Source organism: Serpula lacrymans, assembly GCF_000218685.1.
Source record: "Serpula lacrymans var. lacrymans S7.9 unplaced genomic scaffold SERLAscaffold_2, whole genome shotgun sequence".
NCBI classification, from domain to species: Eukaryota; Fungi; Basidiomycota; class Agaricomycetes; order Boletales; family Serpulaceae; genus Serpula; species Serpula lacrymans.
In genome coordinates, this window is record NW_006763291.1 from 1677338 (window position 1) to 1704780 (window position 27443).

General features: G+C 44.1%; 7 protein-coding genes across 7 annotated transcripts; 4 read left to right on the forward strand and 3 right to left on the reverse strand.

Moving 5' to 3' along the window:
• Positions 1-5048: 5048 nt before the first annotated feature.
• SERLADRAFT_433442 (uncharacterized protein) lies at positions 5049-6089 on the reverse strand (the record flags this gene model as incomplete). Its single annotated transcript, XM_007313643.1, has 3 exons — positions 5049-5765; positions 5823-5895; positions 5974-6089. The coding sequence occupies 3 exons, from the start codon at positions 6087-6089 to the stop codon at positions 5049-5051; spliced, it is 906 nt and encodes a 301-aa protein (XP_007313705.1).
• An 897-nt stretch (positions 6090-6986) lies between these two features.
• SERLADRAFT_433443 (uncharacterized protein) lies at positions 6987-7454 on the forward strand (the record flags this gene model as incomplete). The annotated part of the gene is made up of 1 exon (XM_007313644.1): positions 6987-7454. The coding sequence occupies one exon, from the start codon at positions 6987-6989 to the stop codon at positions 7452-7454; it is 468 nt and encodes a 155-aa protein (XP_007313706.1).
• A 3490-nt stretch (positions 7455-10944) lies between these two features.
• Positions 10945-11316, forward strand: SERLADRAFT_433444 (uncharacterized protein; the record flags this gene model as incomplete). Its single annotated transcript, XM_007313645.1, has 1 exon — positions 10945-11316. One exon carries the CDS (start codon positions 10945-10947, stop codon positions 11314-11316), a length of 372 nt encoding a protein of 123 aa, XP_007313707.1.
• A 241-nt stretch (positions 11317-11557) lies between these two features.
• On the forward strand, positions 11558-12873 carry SERLADRAFT_433445 (uncharacterized protein; the record flags this gene model as incomplete). The annotated part of the gene is made up of 7 exons (XM_007313646.1): positions 11558-11603; positions 11660-11830; positions 11885-11972; positions 12022-12127; positions 12190-12285; positions 12343-12519; positions 12583-12873. The coding sequence occupies 7 exons, from the start codon at positions 11558-11560 to the stop codon at positions 12871-12873; spliced, it is 975 nt and encodes a 324-aa protein (XP_007313708.1).
• A 685-nt stretch (positions 12874-13558) lies between these two features.
• SERLADRAFT_445285 (uncharacterized protein) lies at positions 13559-16118 on the reverse strand (the record flags this gene model as incomplete). Its single annotated transcript, XM_007313647.1, has 8 exons — positions 13559-13877; positions 13940-14320; positions 14389-14640; positions 14701-15012; positions 15086-15183; positions 15238-15362; positions 15422-15570; positions 16097-16118. The coding sequence occupies 8 exons, from the start codon at positions 16116-16118 to the stop codon at positions 13777-13779; spliced, it is 1440 nt and encodes a 479-aa protein (XP_007313709.1).
• Positions 16119-22345: 6227 nt separating this feature from the next.
• On the forward strand, positions 22346-22780 carry SERLADRAFT_433447 (uncharacterized protein; the record flags this gene model as incomplete). Its single annotated transcript, XM_007313648.1, has 1 exon — positions 22346-22780. One exon carries the CDS (start codon positions 22346-22348, stop codon positions 22778-22780), a length of 435 nt encoding a protein of 144 aa, XP_007313710.1.
• A 1535-nt stretch (positions 22781-24315) lies between these two features.
• Positions 24316-25654, reverse strand: SERLADRAFT_457271 (uncharacterized protein; the record flags this gene model as incomplete). The annotated part of the gene is made up of 1 exon (XM_007313649.1): positions 24316-25654. One exon carries the CDS (start codon positions 24771-24773, stop codon positions 24534-24536), a length of 240 nt encoding a protein of 79 aa, XP_007313711.1.
• Between the last annotated feature and the right edge of the window lie 1789 nt (positions 25655-27443).

The following is a 27443-nucleotide window of genomic DNA, read 5'->3' on the forward strand; positions in this document are numbered from 1 at the left end:
CTATTCCAGATTGGAACTCCTCCTCTCCCTCCCTTGTTTGACCAGGTGGTCCAATACAACCAGACCATTGGTAAGGCCATAAAACCATTGGATTTGGACTAGGCAGTGGACTGGTGGCTCCAATTTTTTTCTCTCAGCAGGACATTCATTTGCAGTGCAATTATTCTTGATTTTTGAATCATTTTTATGGACATATTTTTTTAGAATGCCTAACTGATAACAAGGGAACTGTGTTGATACTAATAATAGTTTTTTATTTTAATTTTTAATTTTACATATTCATATGACATCATAATTTTTTTGCTCTTTTGTTCTTGGACTTTATTTTATGGCTGTACAAACCTGTGACATTACATACACAGCATTCATTATTCTATTCCTTTCTTTTCCTTATCTTGACAATTTTATCCTGTACTATCTTCACAGGATTTAGCAGCACATATCCCTTCCTTCATGCTCTTTCTCATTCTTTTTGCACAGTTATGCTGTGCATAGCCTTTCTTTCTTTCACTATATAAACCCCTGTATTATATCTTCAAAAAAACAACAAGAAATCCAATCCAGACTTGGTCCTCTAATCTCAAGTCCACTACTCTGTTACGATAACACAATTTTCGGACCTTTCCTTCATTTTCATTCTCCGCTTTAACCTTTTATACTTTAGCTTTCACACATGGTGCCACGCAGCACTTCCCCTTTTGTTCAAACTCCTCTTTCTTGCGCCGCATTGCCTTCTTCTTATCTTAGATACAACTCTCTCACGCAGTGGAGCTGGTCATGCGGGCTAGGCCCCATGACATCATCAGCCACTGACTTTATCAACTGTACAGTACATAAGTACAAACACTCTGTATTAGTATATATACCCCAATAGATCCAGGAGACTCCTTAGCGAGTCCTCCTGTTGTTTACCAACAAACTCTCTGCAGCTTAAGGGGTAACCACTCCCCCATCACTACCTTTATAGTGTGTTCTTGTGTGCGCCAGAGTAACTAACTCTTGGTTGTTACATACTCACTGCTACTTGTGATCCAGTGTGGTCACAACATTTCTTACTGCTACTATTGTTAACTGCTGTCATTGTCACTGTCATCCCTTTTGATTAGAGTCCTTCTGAGCACTACAGTTTGTGCGTCAGTAGCCTGTTATCACTGGGAATCTCGTTATCTTCATCGCTCCAGTACAAAGCCCCTATCTTCCAAATTTCATCTATCCCTTCTGTTGGAATAGTCAAGGTTAAAGCCTGTTAGCCTTGTTAAACAACATATGTTATGAGTTGACATTAATACAAGGGCTAGTAGCTCAGTTAATTAGAGCACCACCATATGTAGACGGAAGTCCTGGGTTTAATCCCTGGCTGGTCCACTTTGCTTTTATGCACTCCCTGTAATTAGGTGGCTATGTGAGGTCACATTGCAAAATCCAATACCTCCTCCTCCAAATCCAATCCCATATATCTCTGGGTTTCACTTTGAAGAATCATTATACATACCACCCCATGAACAATCAGATCACCCACTGTTCTAGGAGGCAAAGCCCATAAACAAGTTTTGTGGAATCTGGGAGGATTGTTTGTTAGTTTGTTTTTGTGTGTGGTTTTCTGGCAACAGTCTTCATTTTTGACACCGGGACAGTACATAGACCGGCCTAGACCAGTTGTAGTCACTCAGGAAGGTAAAGAAAAGTTGAAAGTTGAACAGGTGGTTAAGGTTACACACTTGAAGCATGGAAAAGTAGAATTCCTGGTCCTCTGGAAGGGCTATGAAGACAAGGATAGAACATGGGAACTAGAAGCCCATCTGGATGATTCCTGCAATGCTGTTTGCAAATTTTATTCTAAGAATCCCTTAGCTTCTAGGAAGCTTAGAAAACATGGATATAGAATTTTTAAATTTCCTTTTCTAACTAATCCCCAAATTACTACCTCTGGTACTTAGTCTTGCCTAAAAGTCAAGCCTTAGGAGGGGGGAAGTATGATGATACACAATTTTCAGACTTCTAACTTTCAGTCTCCATTTCAACTTTCTTTCTCTTTTGGACACTTGTGCCATGTAGCACTTTCCTTTATTTTCAATCTCCAGTATCTTTACTTTTTTGTGATGCACTGCTTCTTCTGATTTTTGGATACAACTCTCTCACATGGTAGGGCTGGTTACAAGGGCTGCACCCTATGACATCATCAGCCACCACCCCTAGTTGTATAGTACAACATGTACAAACACCCTGTAATACTATATATACCGTAATAGATCAAAAAGACCATCCTTCTGTTGAATACCATCAACTAACTTGGTCCTATCTAGGGGAGTTTATCCACTCTTTCATTCACCCCTCCTTGCCTGTCTTCACTGTGTGCCATGGTATCAAATTTTGGTTATACTGGAGTAATACATGGGGAAGGACTCAGCAAGTCCTCTTCTAGTGTATACCAACATTAGCATGACAACCTCCCTCTCTTGATGAGTTGTACCACTATATCATTGAGTTGTAGCCTGTATGGTTGTGCTATAGTGCCCTAAGATTGTAACTTGTTGATGTTATCATATCTTGTTGGTATTGTCATAGTATTCACCTGAAAGGACTTGCTGAGTCCTTCCCCATGTATTGCTTAGCTATATATACTAAAGTACATGAGGTACTGTATAGTTGATATAAATAAAGGTAAATGTTCTACAGTGTTCTATTATATTTTATATGATGTCATTAATGAGTAAGTAATTGTCCTGATGTCATAGCATGCATTGGGTCTAGACTTCAGTCAGATAATATGTCAGGTGATGGATCACATACATAGTAAATGTCCAAAAAGTAAAGTAAAGTATTAGGTCACATGATCAGTCATGTGACTTCAAAAATGAAAAGTTATAAAGTAGACACAAAAAGTAAAAGAAAAGAAAAGCTAAAATTTGTGTAATGCTAAAACTGCATTTTATTTCTTGTAATCTTCATAAATACAGTTTTATCTGTTACAATAACACATTTTTGGACCTTTAATTTTCATCCTCCTCTTTAACCTTTTACTGTAGTTTTCACACTTCGTGCCATGCGGCACTTTCCCTTTTGTTCCAACTCCTCTTTCCCGTGCGGTGCTGCCTTTATTCTCATTTTAGCTACAAGTCTCTCATGCAGTGGAGCTGGTCAAGCTTATCAAAAGCTTCTTGTTCCTTGGCGCCCCAATGCCAAACAATGTCATTGTTAGTGAGATCGTTCAATGGTCTCGTTAACTTTGCGAAGTTTTCGACAAATCTTCGGTAGAGATTGCCTAAGCCCAGGAAGGCCCTAACTCCTTTGACACGAGTAGGTTCAGGCCAGTCCAATATAGCTTGAACTTTTTCAGGGTCCATCCTGATTCCGTTCTGGCCAATTATCATACCAAGGAAGTCTACTTCCTTCACTTTAAAATTACATTTTTCAGGTTTGATAAATAGGTCCCATTCCTGTAAGCGTCAAAGGACTTCTTGCACGATCCTGTCATGCTCAGCCTCATCATCCGACTTCGTAAATATTAATAAATTGTCAATGTAAATGACGACACACAGTTCTCCATATCCGCAAAGATCTCGTTCATCATGCTCTGGAAGGTCGCCGGTGAATTGGTCAACCCAAAGAACATGACAAGGGGCTCGAAGGATCCTCGGTGGCACGTGAACGTGGCCTTCCAAGTATCTTCTTCTTTGATGCGTACATTATTGTACCCCCATCTGAGATCCATCTTTGTCAAGATTTTGGCGCCAGCCAATTTGTCTACTAGTTGACTGATCAAAGGCAGTGGATATGCATTTTTAACCGTGTACTCATTCACGTAACGATAGTCCATAATCATACGCTTTTTACCATCTTTTTTAGGAATGAAGAACTCCGGGGACGTCATAGGACTTTTGGAAGGTCTGATGTAACCCTTCCTAAGTGGTTCATCTATGAAACTTGATACCTCATCTCTTTCTGGAGCAGAGAGTGGTATCATGTGTCCTTTTCTCAGTTTGAAAGTGTCCTTCAAGTCTATAGCATGGTCCCAAGGCTTAGCCTCTGGGAAGCGCTCTGACTTATGTTTTGAAAAGACTTTCCAGAAGTCATAATACTCGGGAGGTACCAGCCTCTTAATCTCTTCTTCAGGTTTTACTTCGTCATTGTCATTGTCAATCTTTTCTAAAGATCTGAGCTCATAAATGTGACCAGTGTTTATCTTTTCAAGACGCTCAGTTTGACGGACACGACTCAATTTACCCAAGTTTTTACATTCCTGAGGGCAATGTGACAATGTGACAACCCCTGTCTGCCAGTCAATCTCAGGATTGTGTTTAAATAGCCAGGTCCAGCCTAAGATTGAATTAATCTTCCCTAGTTGGGTAGCTTTGGCGGTGACTCATTCTCTGTGTCCTTGGTACTTGACAACAAAAGAACATTTGTGAGTGATGCAGCCACCCGCGTTAAGCGTACCGTCAACGTTATAGACGGGAATAGACACATCTAATTTTACAAGGGGGAGTCCAACTTGCTCCGCCCAGACCTAATCGATGAAGATGCCATTTGCACCTGAATCAAGCAGTGCGCTAGTTGGGTGTACTATGCCCCGGGCAAGGTTTTCCACACGTCTAAACAGATCTCCTTTTGGAATAAATATGTGCGCATCAACACACACCTTGGGATTTTGGGAAAGGGTGGCTCCAAAGAAAAAGAAGAAGCAACATATTTTTCTACTTTATTTTTACCAGAATCAAGCACCCTATTGTTTATCTCGCCGGGACCACACTCCAAAGGAGACGCTGGTACAGTGGTGGTATTGTAAGTATTTCTAGCATCAACTCCTTCATCATCTTGACCCTCTAAATCAGCGCTCAAAGCAGCTATATTGTCAGGTGGGTCCAAGACGAATCCACAGTCACAGCTTCGTATACAAGTACATATTTCAGATAACAAATTTAGAAATTGATTTACAAATTGGGGAGCCATCCCCATCTTTCCATTATTGCTCGTGCAACACCCCGGAGCAGGGGCCACTTTGTTGTGGTTTACTTCATTGTTTTGAGGAGCGAAGGTACCCAAGTGACCTAAGCTCCAAACTCTTTTCCCTGGGTCTTCATTCCAGCGGTTTGCTGATCGTAGAAGAAGGCCCGGATCTCATTGTATGAACGACTGGCCAGAGTCTGGAGCCGATCATCCGGTTTCTCTGCTTCTAATTGGCACACCTGGCGCCCTTGGTTATTTTTTTGGTGAGCGGCCCACGCTCTGTTTGTACAATCTTGGGCCATGTGCCCCTCCTGCCCACAGCTGAAGCAGGTGAATCTGCGCTTTTGTCCGCCCTGGACCGCGCCGATATCCATAGGAGCACCTCGTCCTGGTTGGAACCCGTGAGAGTGATTTGATTTTTGGTTTGATGACCCAGGGCTCCTCTGGGGATAGTCGTTTTTGGTGGTGGACCTGCCACTGAATTGCATATCGTAAAGCTCTATGGCCCTACCAATTTTTTGAACCTCCTCAGCGGCTGCTGCAAGGTTCTTGCTCCGCATCTCTTGTATGTAAAACTGTCGTGCAATGGCCGGTGACACATTGGGCTCCAACAGCTCCACTGCATGTTCATTTCCCAAACCCCCTTGGATGGAGAGGGCCAGGAACCGGGTAACAAAGTCATCCGTCCTCATATTTCCTTGTTTGAAGGTACAGATTTGCTGACGTGCCCAGTCACGCTCAGCTTGCAGTTTGAAGTATTTTTTGATCTCTACTTTGAGATCATCCCAGGTAGGCCACACACCCGCGGTGTAGCATTCCTGGGGTCTTACTCTGGTGTATCAACCCGCCACAGGTCCTTTTAGTCGAGATAGTACGGCAGTTGCTATCTCAAAATCATCAGCAAACACGTCCCAGTTTGCTTTAATCCAAATTTGGAGCTTGATCCACCTTTTGTCAAATTGAGCCTGGTCTCCTTTGAAAATGCCGGGGTCAGCAAAAATCTCGACTTTCTTGTTAAACTTTCACTCAAATGTAGGTTCTGCTGCTGGGGCGGCCTGAATCTCGGCGAGCTGACTTGTCAACGCCTGAATCTGTGCACGCATGTTGTGCAGCAGACTATTCATATCCGGTTGCAACAACATGTCGACTTGTTCTCTTTGTAAATGTAACGTAACTGGGGGTCCCCGCTTGCTATCTGCGGATCTACCTCTTCCCAGCTGAGTACTGGATCTCAATCTCCGACTACCCACACTATAGTATTTGAAAATGTATGTAGAAGTTATAGTAATTAAACCCTGATCCAAATGGTTGTCAGGGGGTGGTCCGCTTGTTAAGCTGTCAACCCTTCTCCAACTGGCAGAGGCAAGTGCCTGGCCTGGTCAGAGGTATTCAAAGAAGAAGTTTTTGTCAAACTAATTATCAGTGGTTCCACATCAACTGCTGAGCTAAGATACTCCCCTTAACATTGGGGGCCGTGTATCAAAAAATGTGATTGTCCTTTCTCCCAGAGCACTACAGGGCCATCACAAAGAGCACACCCTTTTGCTATATGGGATATCCCTAAACAATAACACTATCCCCTTAACCCTGGGGTCCGGGTTTGCATAATGTGCGAAAGAGTAAAAAGAGCGAGTCCTAATGTAACAACCAAGAGTAAGTTACTCTGGTGCACAACTAGAACCAACTATAGAGATGATGATGAGGGAGTGGTTACCCTTTAGACTTCAACAAGTTAGTTGTGAGGATACAACAGGAGGACTTGCTGAGGAGTCTCCTTGATCTATTGGGGGTATATATACTACTACAGGTTTGTTTGTACATATGTACTATACAGTTGATGAAAGCAGTGGCTGATGATGTCAGAGGGCGCAGCCGGTGTGACCAGCTCCACTGCGTGAGAGACTTGTATCTAAAATAGAAAGAAAGGCAGCACAGCGCAAGAAAGTGGAGTTTGAACAAAAGGGAAAGTGCCGCATGGCATGGAGTGTGAAAACTACAGTAAAAGGTTAAAGAGGAGGATGAAAATTAGAGGTCCGAAAATGTGTTATTGTAACACCTTCTCGGAGAACCCTGAAATCACCTGGATACTTAAGGATGAAAAGGCATACGGAATCATCCAGGACCACATCTCCAATGCCCTCCTAATGAGAACTGGAGACCTCATCAGCTCCAAGAAGTTATTTGACAAACTTGTTTCACTCCATCAGACATCCAACATTGCCTTGGCTTTCGATTTATTCCAGCAACTCACCAAATTGTCCTGGGATGGAACATCAGCTATTAAGGACCACATTGTGAAAATCCGGACTATTGATTCGCACCTCTCCAGAATGAAATTAGGAGCTGATACCAAATTCATGGCTTTTGCTCTTCTGCAATCTCTTCCATGCACTCCTGAATGGCAAATATTTCAGTCATCCGTAATCAACACAATTGAAGAAGATAAACTTACCTTTCATGCAGTTGAGATCTGGATCACTGAAAAGTTGCACAACAGTCAGGAATAGCTCCTGGAGGTTCTGAATCAGCACTCAAGTCCAAGGAGAAATGGTGTGACTTCCACAAAGTCAAATTGCACAACACCTCAGAGTGTCAAACACTTCAGTCAGCTGGAAAAGGTCAAAAGAAAAAGGGAAAGGAGAAACACAAGGATAAAGGAAAAAAGGCAGAAAAAGCAAATATGGCGGTGTCAACTGTTGTTAGAAAACCACACACAAAAAAAACTAACACACAATTTTCCCAAATTCCACGGAACTTGTTTATGGGCTTTGCCTCCTAGAACAGTGGGTGCTCTGGTTGTTTGTGGGGTGGTATGTATAGCAGTCATTCAAAGTAAAACCCAGAGATGTATTGGTGTGGGTTTTGAAGAGGTGTTACAATCTTTATTGGACATTTAAGGACTACTCATTTCTTTTTACTCATCAGTTATACCATCGGACTGATGACTCATTTCCTTCACGTATACTTCCGTTCCTCTCGCATTCGCAGTATCTATTATAGTACTTAGTCCTCAACGGACGGACCTGCCCTAGATAGGACCTAACTCCTATCACCAATTCCTTTCCATTATAAATACCATGTAACAGCAGTAGTATTCTCTAATACAATTCTACGCAGTTTACACTTACAAAGCTAGACTCCTAAGATCAGACTTATACTCAGAAGAAGACCAACTCTCGTTGGAAGAACTCAACTCAGAACTACATTCTCGAACTTGTCTTCGGATAAGTCTGCCTTGAAACCTCAACGAACCCTCAGACTTTGTTAAGCACTTTGTGCGTAAAAAGAGGATAGATAGTTGATTTTATAGAAGATAGGGGCTTATGATGAGTATGGACAAGCACTACCTTGCTAATTGTAGCACAAGGTAGGTTTGAGAACAATGAGGTTCCCAGTGATAGCAGGCTCCTGAAACATAGACTGTAGTGCTCAGAAGGACTCTAATCGAAAGGGATAACAATGACTTTCAAAAATGACGAGTAATGATGACAGCAGTTAACAGTGGTAGCAGTGGGAAGTATTGTGACCACATCGGATCACAAGTAGCAGTAAGAAGTGGACTTGAGATTAGAGAAGAAGTCTGGATTGGAGTTCTTGTTGTTTTTACAAGGTAAAATACAGGGGTTTATATAGTAAAAAAAAGGTAGGCTCTGCACAGTATAGCTGTGCAAAGAGAATGAGAAAGAACATGAAGGAAGGAATGTATGCTGACAAATCCTGCATAGGTAGTACAAGATAAGATTGTCAGAATAAGGAAAAGAAAGAGATAGAACAATGAATGCTGTGTAAATAATGTCACAGGTTTGTACAGCCATAAAATAAAGTCCAATAGCAGAAAGAGAGCAAGAAAATTATGATGTCATGGAAAGATGCAGTAAAAAAAAGGCAAGACAAAACAATATCAGTATCAACACAGTTCCTTTATTGTCAGTCAGGCATTCTAAAAAAATATGTGTCCATAAAAATGATTCAAAAATCAAAATTAATCACACTGTAAATGAATGTTCTGCTGAAAAAAAAGAAAATGGAGCCACTGGTCCACCACCTAGTCCAAATCCGATGGTTCCATGGCTTTACTAATGGTCTGGTTGTAGTGGACAAGCTAGTCAAATGAGGGAGGGAGAGGGGTAGTTCTAATTTGGAACAAGTGAGTCCCAGGCAGCATGTGGTAGGTGTAGCTGTAGCAAAGACAATGAACGAAGGATAAATGTACCCAAGTGAATGGGACAGCAATGTACATAGGTGATGTAAGGGGATGAACCTTCTCCAGCTCAAAAACTACCCACCCACGCTCCAACCAGGCAAGACAAGCAACCGGTGATTACTAGTAGAAGATGGCAGATCAACATCATAAAGATGGACCTGTTGCCCTATTTGGACCGGCCGCCGGGGCTTTGCTGATATTAAAAGTGGTACATGGTAGTTGACAGATTGGCGATGGAAGCAGATGGAGAGTGGTGACATCAGGTATGGTGGAGGAGCAAGGAAGACAAATAATATGAGGGTGGAGGTGATAAAGCGGTGGACTGGAATAGGTAGCCAGAAATGACCATCTGGTGAGAATAAAAAGGAGAGTTAAGGGCCCATGGTGGGGCTAAGTAAAGGAAAAAGGGTAGGGGGAAACAACAAAAACAAGGGTGCAATGTGTAGCCAGTGGTGACGCAAAAAATTGCTGAAATGCTGAAATGCCGAAAGTACCAAAAGTATCATGTAGAAAGCAAAGGTGAGCGCAAGTTAATTGCCTAATAGAGGTGGTGCTGATCAGCCACAAGTTCAAAAAAAGCAATATCAATTACTATTCCACATGGCACTGTGCCTGTTGGTGCAAATGCGAGTCTTTTGAATATTTGCTTCATTATTGACACCTGTCCATGCTACCAATCACTTTTGGTGTATAACAGCGGAGCAATCATCTGGATCTGACTCCAAGGAGGAACAGAGTCTTATTGCATTGGAACATGTACATATTTCCAAGCCCCTTGCTGAACACATTCAAGCTTACATTGTGTTGGAACCTAATAAGATTAAAACAACAATTATTATTGACTCCAAAGCAACATCACACATGGTCCCTCACCACTCCTGGTTTGAGCAAGGAACATACTATGTTCTGAACCCTCCAAGGACAATCAGGGATGAATCCTCTATGAAAGCCATTGGAATTGGAAAAGTAATCCTACAAGCAATTGTTCGCAAAAAGGACTACAGCACTGTCATATGTCTTACTTGTGCCAAACTTCACTGTAGCACTTGTCTCAATCCACAAATTGTTTAAAACAGGGTTATCAACACTTTTTCCAGCAGGGTCCAATTGTGAAGTTCGGAAAAAGAAGGAACTCATCCTCACTGCCTTACACAAGTGAGAACTTTATCATGTCCAAGCAAAACCTGTGTTCAACCCAGAGTCAGCTTTTGCAGCAGTGGATGTAAATCTATTGCACAGGAGAATGGGACACATTGGAATAGATCACTCACAATGAATGGTTACAAAAGGACAGCTCCAGGACATAGACACCCTTACCAGAACCCTGGAGTTCTGTGAACCTTGTGCTTAAGGAAAGATGAAGAAATTAGCTTTCAAGTCCACTGGAGGAAAATGAGCCAAGCACCCCATCCAAATTGTGCACACAGAAGTTGGAGGACCAATCAAAGCAACCTCCAGGGAGGGTTTCCGATACTTGGATTATCATTGTAGATGATTTCTCCAAATTTCCATGGATATATTTTCTAAAACACAATAATGAAGCATTGGAACAATACAAGAAATGGAAAGAAGATGTCCAAACATTTTTCCAAACTCATTTGGGAGAAGAAAACTCCACCCCACTGTACACAGAATTCCTCCAGAGCAATGGGGGAGTAGAATATACTGGCAATGCATCCAAAAGTCAACTTTGAGGAGATGGTGTCCTGCAAGAAACTACAGCTGCAGATACTCTGGAAAAAAATGGCATTGCAGAACACATGAATCAGACATTAGCTACATTAGCAACCACTATGCTCCATGATTCCAAGCTCCCAAAGTCATTCTGGATAAATGCCATGCAAACGGCTGCATATATCACAGCATGCAGCCCAGCATCAGGACTCCATGGAAAGACCCCCTATGAAATACTGTTCAAAAGGAGAGTTGATCCAACTTTATTTCACCCTTTTGGATGCCAAGTATATGCCTTGATTCTGAAAGACAAACAGCAAGGGAAGTTCTACTCCAAGGGGTGCAAAGCCATAATGATTGACTATACACGTGGAAAGCAAGCCTACAAACTCCTAGACACTGAAAAGCGAACTGTGTTTTCCAGTCGGCATGTCATATTCAATGAATCCGGAAAGGTACAAAAGGATGACACTGCTTTTGGAAAGTTCTGACCCCACTGTCACCCCACTGAACGGCCGTACGTACAACGGTTCCCCAATATCCATTTTAGGATAAAATTCACTCAGGGCAGCAGCTGGCACAATTTTTACAAGTCTTACATTAAATCGGTTGTTGACAGTTTGATCATTGCCTTGATATGCAAGTGGCCAAGCGAGCGAATGAATCATTTATCCCTCGCACCACAGGTCTAGGGAATCAATCCAACATCATCATTCCTTGGCCTTTCTATCGATGCCCATCGAGTGGATAACAATTGCGACTATTGATGTATCGAAAAGTGAGTTTTAGTCGACATGTTGAAAAGTCCACTTTCTGATCAATATATCGATTTAGTCGTAGCAACCGTCCTGCATGCGCTCACATTTTTACTAACAGGGTTCAGGTTGTGGTTCAGACTCAATATCCAGCGTTTTTGGTGGGAGGATGCATGGGCTACACTAGCGCTCTTATTCGACATCATTTGTTTGGTAGGTCTATGGATACCAGCCAACGTCAGCTCCCAATGTGAGTCGTCACAACATCAGCGTGCCTGTAGAGTTATTACTAATAGTCTTCCAGTCAATGCATTGCCCGAAACCTCTTCAGGTTCAAATGCTCTTGTTGCGTCGGTTTGGTTCTCACTCCTCCTTTGTCCGGCAGTCGTATGGTAAGCGATCTATACCTGTTTAATGATTGTACGCAATAACTTTCCATAGGTCATCTCGCATGAGTATCATATATTCTGTCATACGCATCATTTCCCCGACTTCAAGTATCCGCCGTTTTGCGTTTGGCATTGTTGTGCTTTTTGCAATAATATGGGTGGGAATGGCCATCGTGATAATATACCTTTGCCATGAAATGTTCTGGGATCTATCACCAAGTCCCTCCTTGCCGTACCCTATTGGCTACCTTCAGATATCTGGTCCGTGTCTATTCCAGTAGTGAAACTCATTTTCCTTACTTGTGCAGCAGCAAACGTATTTTCGGATATTATCTTGGTGATTTTCCCTCTGTGTCTACTCTGGCGTGTAAAGCTCCCGAGGAACGAGCGGCTCGTCATCCTTTCGATCTTTTCCTCTAGTATCCTAACAAGCGTCGCCAGCGCAGTACATGCCATATATATTTTCCCAAATCCTGCTTTTAAGGGAGAAACACTTACCAACTTAGAATTTCGACTCGATTTCGGCTTGGTCATTCTTTCCAATCTCAAGGTAATGTTCTTCATTTGGCTCATATACTCGGCATAGTATCGAGCAGCTGAATGAATTATTCAGGCTGCGCTTTCTTTAGTAATCTGTAACCTATTGGTTATCGTCACTTTTCTATATCGCATCATTCGAAAGGGATTACTTGAAACAGACTATCGTTCTTCTCGCCAGTCTGCGGCTTACACAGCCTCCATATCTATACCTCCTCCGGAATTCCTTACCACGATAGATCTGGAAAGTCTTGCCAGTAGTCCTGAGGGTTCGAACACGGACGCTCGTTCTCCTGATCAGATGAGCATGGACAGTAAGCTCCCAGACGGTATGTCGATCTTGGCAACAGTAGACCAATATCATTAGATTGTGGATGCAAACATCAATGTGGCCACCTGCACAGGTACAGTAAAACGTATGTTACTACGGCTTTCGGCTATACCTGAACGATTGACACCTAATAAGCGTAGGATCGTGCCACGAAGAGAACACTTGGTGGTTATTACTGTGCCCCATAGTCCGTTCAATGGTCCCAAGGCATTGATTGCAACGACCTACACTCATATACAACGGAGAATGCGACCGGCATGATTGCCCCATGTGCCCCAATGGCTTCGGTACCACACTTAATTCATTATATCCCATGTCAAAGCTCCGTATTCCTCTCCCGCTCCATCGGATAACAGACATCTGATAGAAATAGGAGCAGCGAGAGGTGGCTGCGCTCAATTCGCTGTCGTCATCGTCATTTGCAGAGTCGGACGTTTGGACTAGATCAGCTTATCCCATCGCAATCTATGCAGTCGTAGAGGCTTGTCACATAACATGTATTGTAGTGCAACTATTATTCTACGGTCACGACTATCATGTAGAGCTAGTTCGTGCTCTGCATACTACATACGTGGGCCATATCGATATCACCATGATGGGCTCATTCTCACATTGCCACTAAACTGAACCGAACTAGTGGCCAGTCGCTGTCCAGAGATGGGCCATTGAATGCACCAAACCCCCACAAATGTGTTTGTTCACCAAGACCTATGGAGTCCGATTAAACTGCTTGATAATACTTTATAAAAGGTTCGTTATGTACATGTCGGTACCTTTCAATTATAGAATAGAGGAGAGAAATCAATGATAGTTTTTGTCGATCGTCCTCTTGTCTTGTTATTAGCAGGACTTAGTGCACTACCTAACCTTATGATCGTATAATTTCCAGTAGACCTATGGCAGTCTGACCTGTTACCTCTCCGACCAAGGCTGCGGTACCTACCACGGTCTGACGCCCCATCCTATAACCTCAAACATTACGGGTACCCCCTCTGTAGCAAGAAGTGCGATCCCAGCGTACACTACAACCTTGGTCAGTACTAAACAAGAGAAGAAAAGTCACTATCCATCAGTGTCAGATCCTGAAATTGCAAAGACATACCGTCAGCATCGTAGTGCTTCACTTCCTTCCCGTCCACTGTTCCACCATTCTTTTCCACTTCGTCTTCGTCCCCAAACCCGTTGTCACTCATACTGACACTTCTATCTTGCCCCCTGCCAGGTCTCCTCTGTTTCAAACTATTCAGTCTACGTCCAAAGGGCTCGCCCAATCCCGACATCTCCATCTGCCCTGGCAGATCTATGACACTTGGAATTGGATGGAGTCCGGTCTCCATGGGCACATGTTCGTAGTCAGTCGCAGGCGTGTAAAACCGTCGACTCGGGAGCGTAAAGCAGAGAGCGAGAGCACGGAAGAGTGGAGGGAGAATGAAATGCAATGCTGATTTTGCAACGAGGCGCCAAACGAAGATGATCAAGACACCTGATGTGTGGAATGAGTGATAAGAACAGAGACGACGGAAGCTAACAAAGGGGGTCATGATCACGTACCGACTACGATCTTGGCTCCTGCGATACTCCACCACGTGAATACCTCTTCCCATGTCTTCCCATCGCTCCCGGCCATCACAGTTGAGAAGAAGGCCTCGTCCATTCCATAATGCGTTCTATGCCACTGTGCAAGAGCTGCGCCCATGATAACAGAGATAAATGCTATAGCGTCCTCGAAACAGGGGCAATCATCAACAGGCTGAGGATGCTGGTTTACCAAGAGTAGACAAAACGGGATGATGGTCAGTGGCACTAGTAATTATTCATGCACATGTGTCAGTGATTTCACTGTATAAGATAGTAAAAACTCACCAATCCAGCCACCCTCTTTTAACCATCGTTCCATCCATTCGCCCGCTGCCCAGTGTACGGTCCATATAAAAATGCCAAGGAGAACACCCACTGCACAGTCTGTGAAAGAGTGCATCGCTGTATATAGTCTACCGAATACGATGCTAAACGTGTACACGAAAAGCAGAGCACATGAAGTGTAAAAGGTGATCGAGGACATCGAAGACGAGACATAGTAATGATAAATATGACTGAAGATAAAAAGGGCGATAGAGACACTATTAGTGGAGTGGGTAGAGGGAAAGCCATACTCCAGATGGTGGGTGCCGATTGCTGTGCGACAAGGATTACGTGTTTATCCAGCATCAATCGACTTGAGAGCTGAGATACAAGACAGGTAACGTACTCAATCGCGTGACAGGAGGTGCGAACGGACGAGGAGAGCAGATGAAGTCCTTGAGGACAGAGGATAGATAGACGCCAAAGGCGAGAACAAATAGAAGCCTTTGATATAACATCGATGTGAGCAATAAGAAGGAAAGTCGCTGGAGTACACACCCGCGACCAAACTTCTCACCAGCGAAAAAGAAAAAGATGGGCAGAGCGGTCATGAAAAAGGTATGGGTGCCTAGCGAAGAAGTATACACGAAGTAGGCGTCGAGCTTCGGGCTGCGCACATATTCCTGAAATGTAGAATCGCGATAAATGCATTGGGACACATATAAACATATATCGCCCATACCTGCATCCGCGCTATCAAGTGACTCTCTCGCTCCACCGTCTTCAATATTTTCGTACGAATGGCAGCTCGCCACCACGGAAGTGTAGCTGTGTATAGATCAGGCGCTAGCTGACCAGGAGACGTATCAGAAGAAATGAACTTCTCCCGGACTGCAGGAGATGCTCGTGGTTTGGTGGTTAGAATAGGGACATGTAAGCCTGCATGTCCATCCGAAGAATGGCAGGAAGCTGGTAAAGGCTCATTGATCCTTCGGTCCATGCTTTCGGTAGGTCAGTTATTAACGAGTGTTACTGAAGGTGAATCCAAATGCGGTGATAGAACAGAGATGTCAGTCTCCTTTTCGTCTGGTGAGTTTTCCGTTATCGGTGACAGTTGGTCCTTTGGTATTGTGTTGGGTTCTTGTTGGGTCATAAATATATCAACAGCTGGGATGCGGTCGTACTGTGTGCACATATGCAAGAAATGTGCCAAATACTACAAATGCGATGATGAGGACAGTGTCACGGTAGTGATAGTAACAAAACCTTGGTGCTTGCAAATCCTCGTTATATATAATTAGCCGATGCGGCGCCGAAATCACATGATGTTCCTGGACCCGTAGGTTCCAGGTTTCCAAAGCACAAATGTCCGCTGCGTTTTCCAAGGACCTTTTAGTCATTACTCATTTACGTTTACCTTTCTCGCACTTTCGGCTCATTCCGTCTATTGTCACGTGGCTACCTTGGTGCTACTCACTCTTGCATCCATTGTACGTTGTTGCTCTGCGATCACTGTAAAGACCGCACAAAATGTTAACTGTAATGGCCTGCTGTGTGATCTGGACACAGCTGGGGCCAGGTCTGCCCAGAGGGCAATGGTTATTTTATGTCTTGCTGATCTAATTCAATATATTGATGACAGTTGATCACCAAAAGCCCGAATTTATGTAGGCTCGTACCTAGGCTCTTACCCAGCCCACTCAGCTAGCCCACGGTTAATAATTTATGGACCGCGAGCTTGCAAGCAGGCTGGGATGACTCATTGCGGTTTTGTGAGGAAGCAAATCACCTACAGAGAAAGTGGAACTTGTTAGGCTAGTCTCAATTATATAGTGTATAACTCATTTGATAATGAATAGATGTCAACATATATGTATAATAATCAACTTTGAACATGAAAATTGACTAATTTACTGAGTGCACCAGTGAACTCTCACCGCTGAGTCCTGAACAAACTTTTGTGACTCATTTTTACTTTTACTTACTTTGTCTGATCAGTTTTGGCTATGTCTTCTCAGGATGATTGTCCTTTTACTATGTCACTCGAAAGTGCACATTATGTTCTGTATAACAAGCGACCATGATATTGCAACAAGTAGTACTGTGTTTTGATGACTAAGTCCCATCCTCCCTTGGGGAGGATTTACCACCACCAAAAAATGCAACAAGTCATCCCAGCCTACTCACAAGCTCCCGGGTGTAATAATCTGCTAATATACAGTATGACACGTGAGCTAGCCAAGCTGGATGGATACAAGCCTGGCTCGTACCCAGCCAGATCACTGGGTTTAATTTTAGTTACTAGCCAAAATTGTCTTTGAGCACACCCAGTGGACGGCTGGGACTGCTCATTGCCATTTTTGTGAGGAGGACAAATTCCTCACCAAAGATAAGGTGGGGACTTGGTCATAGGGACTTGACAGCCATAAAAAAATTTCCCCTCAAGTTAATATACAAAAAGGCAAATTTGTAACTTGTAGAATGTATTGAATATAAGATATTTTTGCAACTCATTTTGCAAGTGAACTTTGCCAGAAAATGGCAGTGACAACAACAACAACCTCACCTTAAATTTGTCCAAAAAATTTCTATTCACAAAAACCGATCTACTGGTTACAAAAATGCTTTTTTGTATACTAAGTTTCTGACATTTTTTTCTGACTTCTGAGTCCCTACAACAAAGTCCCCACCTCACCTTGGTGAGGAATTTATCCTCCTCATAAAATGGCAATGAGTGGTCCCAGCCTGCTTGCAAGCATCAGGAAAAACCTAGCTGCCTTTTATAGCTATTATAGCCACCATAGTGCTATATAGGGAAAATAGTAGCTATAGTACGCCTAGACAAGTCCCTATTATATAGTGCTATATAGCAGCACTATTTTGAGACATTTGCTATACCAGTTATGATAGCACCTCTGTAATACATGTACTATATCTCTACTATAACTGCTACCATAGAACATAAAAGCTATCACTACCATAAAATATTATTCCAGGGCATTTATATTATTTTTACTTGTATTATAATCAGAGGTCATATTCAGTAAAATCAACATATATTTCTAATACAGTTACATGACACATGTAATGATAAACTATCCTAACAAAGTTGAAATATACCTTTAAATCAGATACTGTAAAGATGAGGTTTGAGAGCTGTGAATGGGCATATTTCATGTCAGTATGCAGTTACACTGATGTTGGCTCTGTCTCATAGTGTAGGTTTTGACCAAAGAATATGAATCATGCAGAAGTTGGTTGCATCTGACAGTTGTCAGAACCGTGACCTTACAGAGTATTCAGAGTTATGGAGTACGGGGATGGAGTAGGGGGTAATGGAGTACAAAATGGAGAATTGGCTTAGCTTGTGCACTAGGCCCTTCCGTGGACTTTGGTCCCTAACTTAATGGAATGAACGGGAAAGAATAGAGGATAAAAAGGGAGCAGAGTAATGATCCTTCTCTGAAGGATTAGAAGAGTTAGAAAGGGTGTTGTGAAGGAGAGAGGGACAGTGTGTGAATTGGCTGAGAGGATGAGGAATGATTGAGGATGAAAGGGGACAAACCTGTGGCAAAACCAGAAGGCAATGCTAGCAACCACTGTTGATAATGAGGACTGTTGTTAGAACACCACACACAAAAAACAAACTAACATACAATCCTCCCAGATTCCACGGAACTTGTGTATGGGCTTTGCCTCCTAGAACAGTGGAGTGGTCTGGTTATTTGTGGGGTGGTATGTATAATGATCCTTCAAAGTAAAACCCAGGGGTGTATGGGTGTGGGTTTTGAGGAGGAGGGATAGTTGAACTATAGAAGATAGGGGCTTTATGACGAGTATAGACGAGCACTACCTTGCTAATTATAGCACAAGGTAAGTTTGAGAACGACAAGATGACGAGGTGACGAGGTTTCCCAGTGATAGCAGGCTCCTGACACACAAACTGTAGTGCTCAGAAAGACTCTAATCAAAAGGGATGATAATGACTTTCAAAGGTGACGAGTGACGATGACAGCAGTTAACAGTGATAGCAGTGGGAAGTGTTGTGACCACACTGGATCACAAGTAGTAGAATAGTGAGCTTGAGATTAGAGAAGAAGTCTGGATTGGAGTTCTTGTTGTTTTTTACAAGGTAGAATACAGGGGTTTATATGTTAAAAGAAAGGGAGGCTATGCACAGTATAGCTATGCAAAGAGAATGAGAAAGAACATGAAGGAAGGAATGTACGCTGACAAATCCTATATAGGTAGTACGGGATAAGATCGTCAAAATAAGGAAAAGAAAGAGATTGAACAACAAATGCTGTGTAAATAATGTCACAGGTTTGTACAGCCATAAAATAAAGTCCAATAGCAGAAAGAGAGCAAGGAAATTATGATGTCATTCTAAAAAAAATATGTGTTCATAAAAATGATTCAAAAATTAAAAATAATCGCACTGCAAATGAATGTTCTGCTGAAAAAAAAAGAAACTGGAGCCACCAGTCCACCACCTAGTCCAAATCCGACGGTTTCATGGCTTTACCAATGGTCTGGTTGTAGTGAACCACCTGGTGAAACAAGGGAGGGAGAGGGGTAGTTCCAATTTGGAACAAATATGTCCCAGGCAGTGTGTGGTAGGTGTAGCTGTGTTACAACCAAGAGTTTGTATACTCTGTTGCACAATTCAGACAAGCAAAAAGGAAGTGAACCAGAGTAGTTAAACCTTAAGATAGGATTGAGTTAGCTGTGGGTAAACAACAGGAGGACTCACTGAGGAGTCTCCTTGATCTATTGGGGTATATATACTACTACAGACTATTTGTATGTGTGTAGTATACAGTTGATGAAGGCAGTGGCTGATGATGTCATGGGGCACAGCCCGTGTAACCAGCCCCACTGCGTGAGAGATTTGTAGCTAAGAATAAAGAAAAGTAGTGCAGCGCAAGGAAGTGGAGTTTGAACGAGATGGAAAGTGCCGCATGGCACAGTGTGTGAAAACTACAGAAGAAAGTTTAAGTGGAGAATAAAATTTAAAGGTCCGAAAATTGTGTATTGTAACAAGCTGTAGCAAAGACGATGGACAAAGGATAAATGTACCCAAGTGAATGGGACAACAATGTACATAGGTGACGTGAGGGGATGAACCTTCTCCAGCTTGAAAACTACCCATCCACGCCCTAACCAGGCAAAACGAGTGACCAATGATTTAACAGTGGACGATGGCAGATCAATGTCATGAAGTTAGACCTGTTGCCCAATTTGGACTGGCTGCCAGGGCTTTGCTGATATTAAAAGTACATAGTTGTCACAATCTTCTTCAGATTTACCTACTGGTCCTTTTTACCCTTTCAATTCAGAAGTTGCAGTGCTTATCTAATCACTTAGTATATTTTATCTAATCTTATCTTGTCACGTGACCCTACATCATGATGACTCATAAGATTACTCATCACCTACCCTCATCTTCATGTTTCTCAGTCAGTGCCTCAAGGCTGACACGTGTTCTTCAGTATATATAGTAGTAACTTTTCATGTACATATCTTCAGCTTTTGATTTCCTCTAAATACTTTGTGTTCACTACCTACTTGAAGATTCAATAACTTACTCCTCCATTAACTCAGTAAAGGGAGTCAGGTTGTTATAGTGGTAGTTAATGGATCAGCGACGGAAGCAGATAGAGAGCGGTGACATCAGGTATAGTGGAGGAGCAAGGAAGACGTGTAGGAGGAGGGTGGAGGTGACAAAGCAGTGGACTAGAATAGGTAGCCAGAAATGACTGTCAGGTGAGAATAAAAAAGAGGGTGAAGGGCCTATAGTGGGGCTAAGTAAAGGAAAAAGGGTAGGGAAAACAAAGAAAGCGAGGGTGCAATGTGTAGCTAGTGGTGACACAAAAAATTGCCAAAATGCTGAAATGCGGAAAGCACTGAATGGAAAGCAAAGGTGAGCGCAAGTTGATTGCCTAATAGAGATGGTGCTGATCAGCCACAAGTTCAAAAAAGGCAACATTAATTACCAGTCCACGTGGCACTATGCCTGTGTGGCGCAAAGGTGAGTCTTTTGAATATTTGCTTCATTATTGACACCTATCCATGCTACCAATCACTTTTGGTGCATGACACCATCTCATTGCACTTCAGGAGAGAGAGTACAAGGGCTATTTCTGCATGATTCAAATGACAGATGTACTGTCAATGTGGTGTATCCCAAAATTGTAAACTTTTCCCAAATTTTTACTCTTTTACTAACATATTTTATTGTCAGATCACATTATCATCCTTTACCATTGCTGGAGTCTTTTTTAATATTTTTTATCAGTTTATCAGTGTAATACCACAGACTTTTTATGTTATAATACATATGCATTGATGTTTGAAAAGATTCAATAAATCATCTGCTTGAATCCAGTATACTGTGCACAGGTTTAGGGCAGGCTTATAAGAACATTCAGCGATTAAACAGCAAATCAAACATGCATCATAGTATTCAGACTTAACATACTTTACAGACAGCACAAGTTCACTGACTTATGATTGTGATCACTTCACAGTATTATTATTATTATTTATCATATAGCATATAGCAAAAACATCACACCACAGTGGCAGAGCCACGTTGGAACTCGTTTAAAGACCTTCCCCACAGAGTAGTATTTCACAATGCATATTCCATCTCTGTTTTGCATCTGAGAGAAAACAATCCACCACCGCAACTAAGCGGATTCTATCATTTTCTCCTCTTTTTCACCAGTGTGGCGAACAACAAAGCCAGAATACAACATCCTTAAAAAGTTCGATATTTAAAAGCCCAAACGTTTTGAAAATGGCGGTTGAACTCGTCTGTAAAGAATTCGGGTGATATGAATGCACAATGCACCACAGACGTGTTTGGAGCCACGCGAGAAAGGCGAACAAGTCTTATCTCGATAAGTTTATCTCGAGCTCTATCTGCATTCTGATTCGAATGCATGTAGACGCTCCATGTCAGATGTTCGAAAAAGCTGCACCAGATGACCGAGTAGTAACGGACATCGGTCTAACGTCAAGCCTTTATCTTGCTGAATCATCGGATATGGCTCTGGTTCTGGTTCTAGTGCTGTTCTGGCTGATTCTTCGGTCCTTGGCTTGCTGCATGCCACCCGAAAGTACTCCAACTCGTTACGGCTGAGCACCACATCGTGATGATACCCTCCTAAGAGTTGCCCAGGTGATCTGCCACCGTGATCATGTCAGGTGGACAGACTCGCTCTGCGCAGTCCGTAGCTTATAAGTATTTCACTATCCAGCTCAGACCTCTCGTTCTGCACTTGCGCCGTCTTCTCCCTCACGGGCCTCACATATCGCAAGTCTCGTGCACTTGCCTCTGAAGGCAACCGGAAGCTCTTTGCTCTGCTAATATTCGATCAATTGGTGCGTGTCAGCGCGTCGCCTCAACAACGTGTCAGCAGTCAGCAGAGCGCCATCGCTCTCAGGCCAGTGTGCAAATGGTCTGCGAGTCTGCTAGGTATGCTCGGGTCTTGTAGCTTGTTACTATGGCCCGCCACGCTTGCCCAGCCAATCAATGCGGGCCCCTGCGCAGAAAGAAGACGTGGACATTTTTGTGTCATCTTCCGCTCACCGCGGTCATCCTACGGCAACCCCTTCCTCGACGTAATCTCATCTCTCTATGACTGGCTACATCTCATGAATGTCGACAACTGGCGCCCAACCTGCAATTTTTCTAGTCGCCGATCCTTACAGAGTGGTTTTATTGCGGCGATGTGCCGCTCTGCCGACGCTCATTGGCTCAAACGAAAGCTATTTCCCCAGAGTGATCGGGGTCCCTGCCATCCATATCATAACGCAATATGTCCGCAATCGTAGTAGTGGCAACTACCCTGGTAATACATTCTCTACGCTCGAGCCGCTCACTTGCCGTCTCTGTTCAGACAGTTTCGGTAACGTCTTCCGACTTCGCAAAATCACGAACACAAATCCAATCTACGCCCAGCATCGGTCCATCAGAACCGCTATTGCAGACGACATTTACCCCGCATCAACTTTGAATTGCCATCTTCTTTCTCCCTTTAGGTCTGCGGCTTCAACTTCGTCTTGGCGCATGGAGATTGTTTTTCCGCCATAAACAGACCTCAGACCTTGATAAATCAAGCGATGTCTCGGATCTTCCCTCCGAGGATACAAGTGAAGAGGCAAAGATCCGTTCGTGAAGTCCTATCCCGCTATCCCGCACTTTGGTGAAATTATCATACGAGGTGAGGTGACCTTATATCTAAGCGGCCGGTGCTCTACCGGTACGCGATACACATAAATCTTGACAGGAAAAGCATAACTTTTAGGCTTTATCGGTCACCGAATCTGCACCCTTTTCTCACCATAGTCAAAATCTGACGTTGCCAATCCAACTCCGATCAATTCGATCAATTACTACCTCAACAGGACACAACACTCCATCGATGGCGGCCTGGTTCCCCTGTGTTATTTGACTCGTCTTGCGTTTGTCATACTGGCTCCATTTGCAGGGAACCAACTAGTATCGGTTCCAGAATGCACAATGCACGCTGCACACTATGCCATGACTGGTCGCATCACATCGCACATCCCCCTAAGCTGGCAGCGACGCGGGTGTCCGTGCTTCCTCAACAATTCCCTACTTAGAAGCATAAGCACGGATGATGCCTCATGCCGCATTTCAGCCATTGTGGTATTTCATTCCACTCAGGATACCATACTGCGTTGTCCAAACACGAACGCTGCTTACAGTATGCAGCATTCTTATATTCCCCACTTTACGTCTTGCTCCAACGAGCCATTCCTTTTTGATGACCGGTCGTCCGTCGCGGGTTACCCCACTGCTCCTATCGACTCGGAGAAACTCAGGTTTGTACGTACCTTTTATGGAATAGATGCTTCTTTTTCCCTCACTCATGGCCCCGCACCATCAGAATGAATAATAACAGAGACAAAGCAGAGGACATGCATTACAGAATTGGGATGGGGTTGTGTTCCTGTCTTCTCGTCATAAGTAGAAGATCAGGACTTGAACTCAGTCACTGGACGCGTTCAGACATGCTGTTTTTGCCAAGGGTCGTTACAGCGCCACGGCAAAGAAACGTTGTCTCAAAATACATCCCCCCTATCTCCATCCGGAGTCACCATAATGATACCTCTGGCATGTAACCAAGTGGCAGATAACTTGTGAACGATAAGGCGAGAACGTCAGTCCCAGCCCATCGATTCTCTCGTGCGATTTTCCACTTGCGTCTGTAGATCTCTTCCGTCTTCGCTTTCTACAGCCCTCACAGTTCACACACTTGGATTGCTGACTCAACCCCTGGATCCGGCTCCGGTACGGTTTACCTCGAAAGACACCGACTTCACATTAGTATCGTATCATTATCAAGACTCGTCGCTCTCTTCCGCCTATTGTTATCCATCCAGGTCCGTACCGCCGTGCCTTCTTATCATCCTTCCTTTGCTGCATCGCATCCTTGGCTTATTCTTGTCTCATCGGGGCTCACTACTACCTTTGTCAGCTTCTCGTACCACTGAGTCGATGGGATGGAGGGATTCTACGGATGTCCTATACCGTGCTTCTGCGGATGCCGATGTAGAACCTGAAGGTGGGACTCGGGGGGCTTGAATATCTCCAACGAAAGTGCGGCCCGTGCTTCCACCACATCAGTACGACATGTCTCATTTTTCCAAAGAAGCAACACTTGTTGTTTGGCCGCCTTTACATGTTATAAGCCTCGAGGCCGCCCCCTTGCCTTCACGAAATCAATAAACAAGATCTGACGTGCCAGCTCAAAGCACATCTCGCGTCAAGTGCTGAAAGGAGAAGGGACGCTGCGAGGATCTCAGAAAAGAGAAAGGTATCACGAAACAAGCGAGGCTAGGAGCTGCGCTTTGGTCTCACACTTTGACAGCTCGCAGCCGCGCGTGTCTCCCTTTCCAATGCCCCCAACTATTCTCCTCGGACCTACCCTGTCTGAATCGAAGAAGAACATTGTTGCGGTGCAGAAGTCCGGGGGAGTAATATTCAAGACTGTATTCCAAAATGCTATATTGGTTCGGAGGTATGGCCCGGGACACATTTTGCTCTTCCCACATCTCATCCTTCCCAGGAGGTTAGGAAGTAATGACAGCGTCTGGTTCGGCTATCTGTCTCGAACTTTCCAGGTATCAAGCGCCTGAACTCTCCTCGCAGATTCGGCGTTTCGAAACTGTACGATATGCGCTACTTATTGCCCTGTGTATATCATGGAGGTTTTCCGCAGTCTTCGTGACATCCAGAGATACGAACCTATCCAAGGCCCATCCTGTTTTCCAATATGGGCTCCAAGTCTGTGTTATCACCACCCACTTCTCCATTTCTCGTGCTTGGATTGTACAGTCCGATCACCTCGAAATGATTATTTTTACGTCCCAAATGCTCTTGCCGCCTTCTTTGATCGCCGTCGAAACCTACATACCCTGGGTTGCTGACTGGTTGAGACCAACGGTCTTTACTGCTACCTGGTCGGCTTTCTTCCAACTCACCCTCAGCGACCACTGTTTCCGCTGATTCTCCGACAAGTTCGCCACCACTCGAGACACGCGAAGGTTATCTGCAAAATAGGTGTCGGTGTTATACTGAACATCCGATTACGTCAGGGATTAATGAGGGCATACGAATGGCACGGATTCTGGATGTTTCGAATGTGCTACCGCTTTGGTGGTATGCGGCATGTTATGGGTGTTTCGGCGCCTGGAGTGATCGTGATGAAAGGCTAACCTGAAGACTGTAGTTTTGTAGTAATTGTCATGTGTGCACGCTCCCTGGCGTTTATCGCACCGCTGTAAGTTACTTTCTGAGCAGAGTACGAAGGAGCGACTTGTCCGTGGCAAGGGGAGATGGGGCCAATGTTTTCTCTCTGCTCAAATCCATCTCTGCTGCCGCCACCGGAATTGCAATTTACATGGGACGAGGAAATCTCAATTTGCCATGATCCTATTCATTCGAGTTCGCCCTAAGGCAAATTTCCTCTTCAATTCCATCTTCGATCGATCGTGATCTCTTCTTTTTTGCGAATCAAGATAGTGGTACCAAGTTGACTGAACGGTGTGCACAGCCATCTGCACTCCCATGCTCACAACATATGTTCCCATCTACTTCCTGCTATGAACCTTGAAGATAGGAAATGTAGCTATTACGAGGAGTGTAGCCTGGCTCTCTCAAGCTTGACGGACGAAGCTTATCGACCGTAAGCTATGTTCATCCTTTTGTCATATCGCGATGGCGTGGTACGGGCGTGGTAGTCATGTTCAGTCTGGGTCTCCATGGCTTGTCTGACAGTTGACTGATGGTTCTACATTTACTATTACTACTTAGAGGTTGTATATGAGCTATTTGAACACTGCCATCTGATAACGTCTGGAACCACGAGAGTGTTAGTGCTGTGTTTTCGGGTTGTTGCCTGCCGTTCATGTTCCGTCCTTCGTGTTTGGGCCTGATTGGGGATTGTGCTAACAATGTAACAGCTATAAGGATTCAGTCGAGTTCTAGAAAATGAATGTGGGATGAGCATCTCGCGATCAGCACACGTTTGTGATGTTGATTTGGGCGGGTGTCCTTCGCTCGTTCGTGATTGGAGTACGGACTATCGGAGTGTAGTGCTGCAATTCATTGATTCATGTGAATATGAAGGATGTGACAGGGATGCAATGTGTGGGGGTGCGTTCTTGGTGTTCGAACTGTGTCTTCGGCCTCGCGGCGGTATTGAGATGGTGTAGCGTGGATGATGGTGATCAGCATTGATGTTGATGCAGGTGTGGGTGGCATCAGCATCGGTGTTGATCATCCGTCGTGTTTGAGTTTGGAAAGGTAGGTTGTGAGTCGCGTTCCTGCGATGTCTTCTGGTGATTGGTACGTGTGGAGTGTGGTTGGATGTCGGGACCTGATTGATTTGAAAGGATCGAGACTGGGAGAAGGGAGATAGGCGAAGAAGATTGAAGAAGGTCGGACCACGAAAGTCGGGTGGGGGTTCTTTATTCTCTGGGTCGAGGATTGGATTGCAAGGAGGGTACTGAGGTAGAGAGTCAATATTTTGGGGTGGAGGTATGTCGGCCGCGGTGGTATGGGGAAGTCCATGGGTGCGGTGTACGGGTGGGGTCTTTGTTCCATGTTGGCTGTTGTTTGTGATATTTGAATATATTTGGACGGGGTAGGGCCGTCGATGATGTCTGTGTGTCGATGATGTCTGTGTGTCGGTTCTTCTGCACCGACGTTGATTGCGACATTGCGTGGTTAGGTAAGGTACTAGAGTCGACGACGAGACAGGAATAGAATGTGGGGAAGAGGAACCGAAAGAGCGGAGACCCCCAGATGTGGGATCTGTGTGGTGTTGTTGTGGAAAGAGGGTTATGATGTAATAGAAGGCAGTGTGCCTGGGACGAGTTGAGGATGGCCATTCGTGGCCATCAGCGCCGGCAAGCGAGGGATGCGGACCGGGATAGCCGAGCGAACATGCAAATAATAATAAAAGATATAAGTAGCAAATATGGGGAATGGCTCAGTGACGCTCTCTGTACGATGTCCTTCTTTCGAGCCCAGGTCAGACAGGAAGGCTTCCATCTCCCCTCCCCACAGACATCGTCCCCCCACACAACTCCACCCTCTCCTCCTCCCCCCCATTCCCCCTTCGACTCAAACGCCCTCTTCATGCCCCACAACGTCTCCTTCCTCCCAGATGCTTTCCGCAAGTTCGTTCCGAGCTGATATTTGTCGACCCCTAGTAACAAGACAC